This window comes from Nansenia antarctica (assembly GCF_963989245.1).
Source record: "Nansenia antarctica genome assembly, chromosome: 4".
Classification (NCBI taxonomy): Eukaryota; Metazoa; Chordata; class Actinopteri; order Argentiniformes; family Microstomatidae; genus Nansenia; species Nansenia antarctica.
Window position 1 is genome coordinate 68,043,706 of NC_137689.1, and position 1,928 is coordinate 68,045,633.

The window sequence follows — 1,928 nt, forward strand, 5'->3', positions numbered from 1 at the left end:
AGAGAGAGAGAGAGAGAGAGAGAGAGAGAGAGAGAGAGAGAGAGAGAGAGAGAGAGAGAGAGAGAGAGCTACACTCCCAGGCTGTGCTAGCTATGTTGGATCAGCTATGCCAGGTCTTCTGGGTTCCCCTAAAGGGTATTTCCAGTTTCTCTGACGTGAAAATAGAAACTAGAATCTGTCTTGCGTAGGTCTGAAACCTAAGCTGAAGATCACCGTTTGTTATCTTTGTTATGAATTCAGTTGAATTCAATGCAACTTTTAGTTATTCCTACCGGGGGCGGGATGAACATGGCTCTACCAGGTCACAAATTAAAATAGTCGAGGTTCTAGCACCATATTACATCCACACCCCCCGTATTACATTGTAATAAATGAACGCAAATATAAAAAGTATGTATTTACTTATTATTAGTAATTTATTATATAATATAATATTTAATAAACGTATATCTGTCTTTCCCCACTCTGTCACCGCTGTCCCGTTCCCTGTAGGGTGGTCCTCCATCATTCTCAAAGCTGGACTACGCCGTGGCGTGGTTCATCAGAGAGTCCATGTCCATCCAGATCTTCCTGTCAGCCCTGTGGGACCCCACAATAAGCTGGCGGACAGGCCGCTACCGCTTACGCTGCGGCGGCACGGCTGAGGAGATCCTGGACGTATAGCCTCAACAGGCCTAAAGAGACAATACGGGAGGGAGAGAGATGGAGAGGCAGGCAAGCATAGTTACAAGAGAGGAGGCCACGGCGATGGGCAAGAAGAGGAAAGAAGAACCTCATTCTTTTTTTTTCTTTTTTTAAGAGAAAGAATACAATGTTGGACCGTTTTTAACCTATGTGTTAAAATATGTGTTTGGTTGTTGATTATTTATGTTATTGGTGCTCTTTTTTTTTTTTTTTTTTACTCTTGCTTGGAATCCTCCAATCCATCAGTAAGCCAGTAAAGTGTAGGTTGGAGATCGGGCCAGTAGTGAAGGAGAGGTTCAGTAGAAAGTACTCCTGACTTCTAGCCTGAGTTCAGGCTTCATTGGTGATAAGTTGCTAAATCTTATACAGCTGGCATGATTATGCTGGCCTTTATAATCCACCATATTGCCACGTCATTATCACAAGGAAGGCATTGAAGTGATTCTGTAGCTGTCCTTATACTCTGCTAAACTAATGGATTCACTTTGGTCCATTTTTGTTTTCCTTATCAGATTTCCAAGCAGTTAGAATGCTACAAGCAGCTATCCCTAATCCATAACATGTCTCTTGCCTTGGCCCTCCGGGAGTTGAATGCCATTTTCATTAGTAATTTTCCAAACGGTGCTGGTTGGACCGAAACCCATTAGCAGTAACTGATTCTGAGCCAGTAAATGACCGCTGTAGTTAACTGATCAGGCAACCTTGATGTTGTCCACTGAACATCTAGAATGTTCTCCCAAAGCTCTACACGACACCAGCACCAATAAGGTCCCCCCGACTGATGGCAGTTCTTCTTCTCAGTTGAAGTGGTTATGAATCCACATCTGCTCTGTTAGTGTCATTTTGTGAAACGCAAGCGTTCTGTACTGCACTCGATCTGGGCATATTTCACTGATGTCTTGCTCTTTTATTCTACAATAAGCAGTTGGAATTTTTCCAAATTATTCTTTTTTTAATATATATATACCGGTATACATATTTGGTATGTGGTAGCCAAATTGTCCAAATGTTTCAATCGTCTACCCCAATTCATTTCATTGGTGTTACATTGTATTATGTAAAAGTTATGCAAGTGTAGGTCTTTCGTACTGTGCAAGTAAATATTGTCACTACTGTGCAAAAAACGTCTTGTAGGTGGAAACGGGATATAAGAGAGTTGAGTTTTCGTTCTTTTTTTGGGATACTTTCCTCAACAAAAAAAAAAGTTTCTCATCTATTCAGCTAAATATGGTCCCAAAATAAAT

At 41.2% G+C, this 1,928-nt stretch overlaps 1 protein-coding gene across 1 annotated transcript in view; it reads left to right on the plus strand.

Annotated features, from left to right (window-relative positions):
• The window catches only part of ugcg (UDP-glucose ceramide glucosyltransferase), a gene marked incomplete at both ends in the record, with an annotated part of 15,914 nt that extends 15,251 nt beyond the window's left edge, over nt 1-663 (plus strand). Inside the window, 2 exons of the mRNA XM_080529633.1 lie at nt 146-155; nt 493-663. Of these exons, the coding sequence (XP_080385759.1) occupies nt 146-155; nt 493-663 (181 nt within the window). The remainder of the gene's footprint in view (nt 1-145; nt 156-492) is intronic.
• Nucleotides 664-1,928: the final 1,265 nt, after the last annotated feature.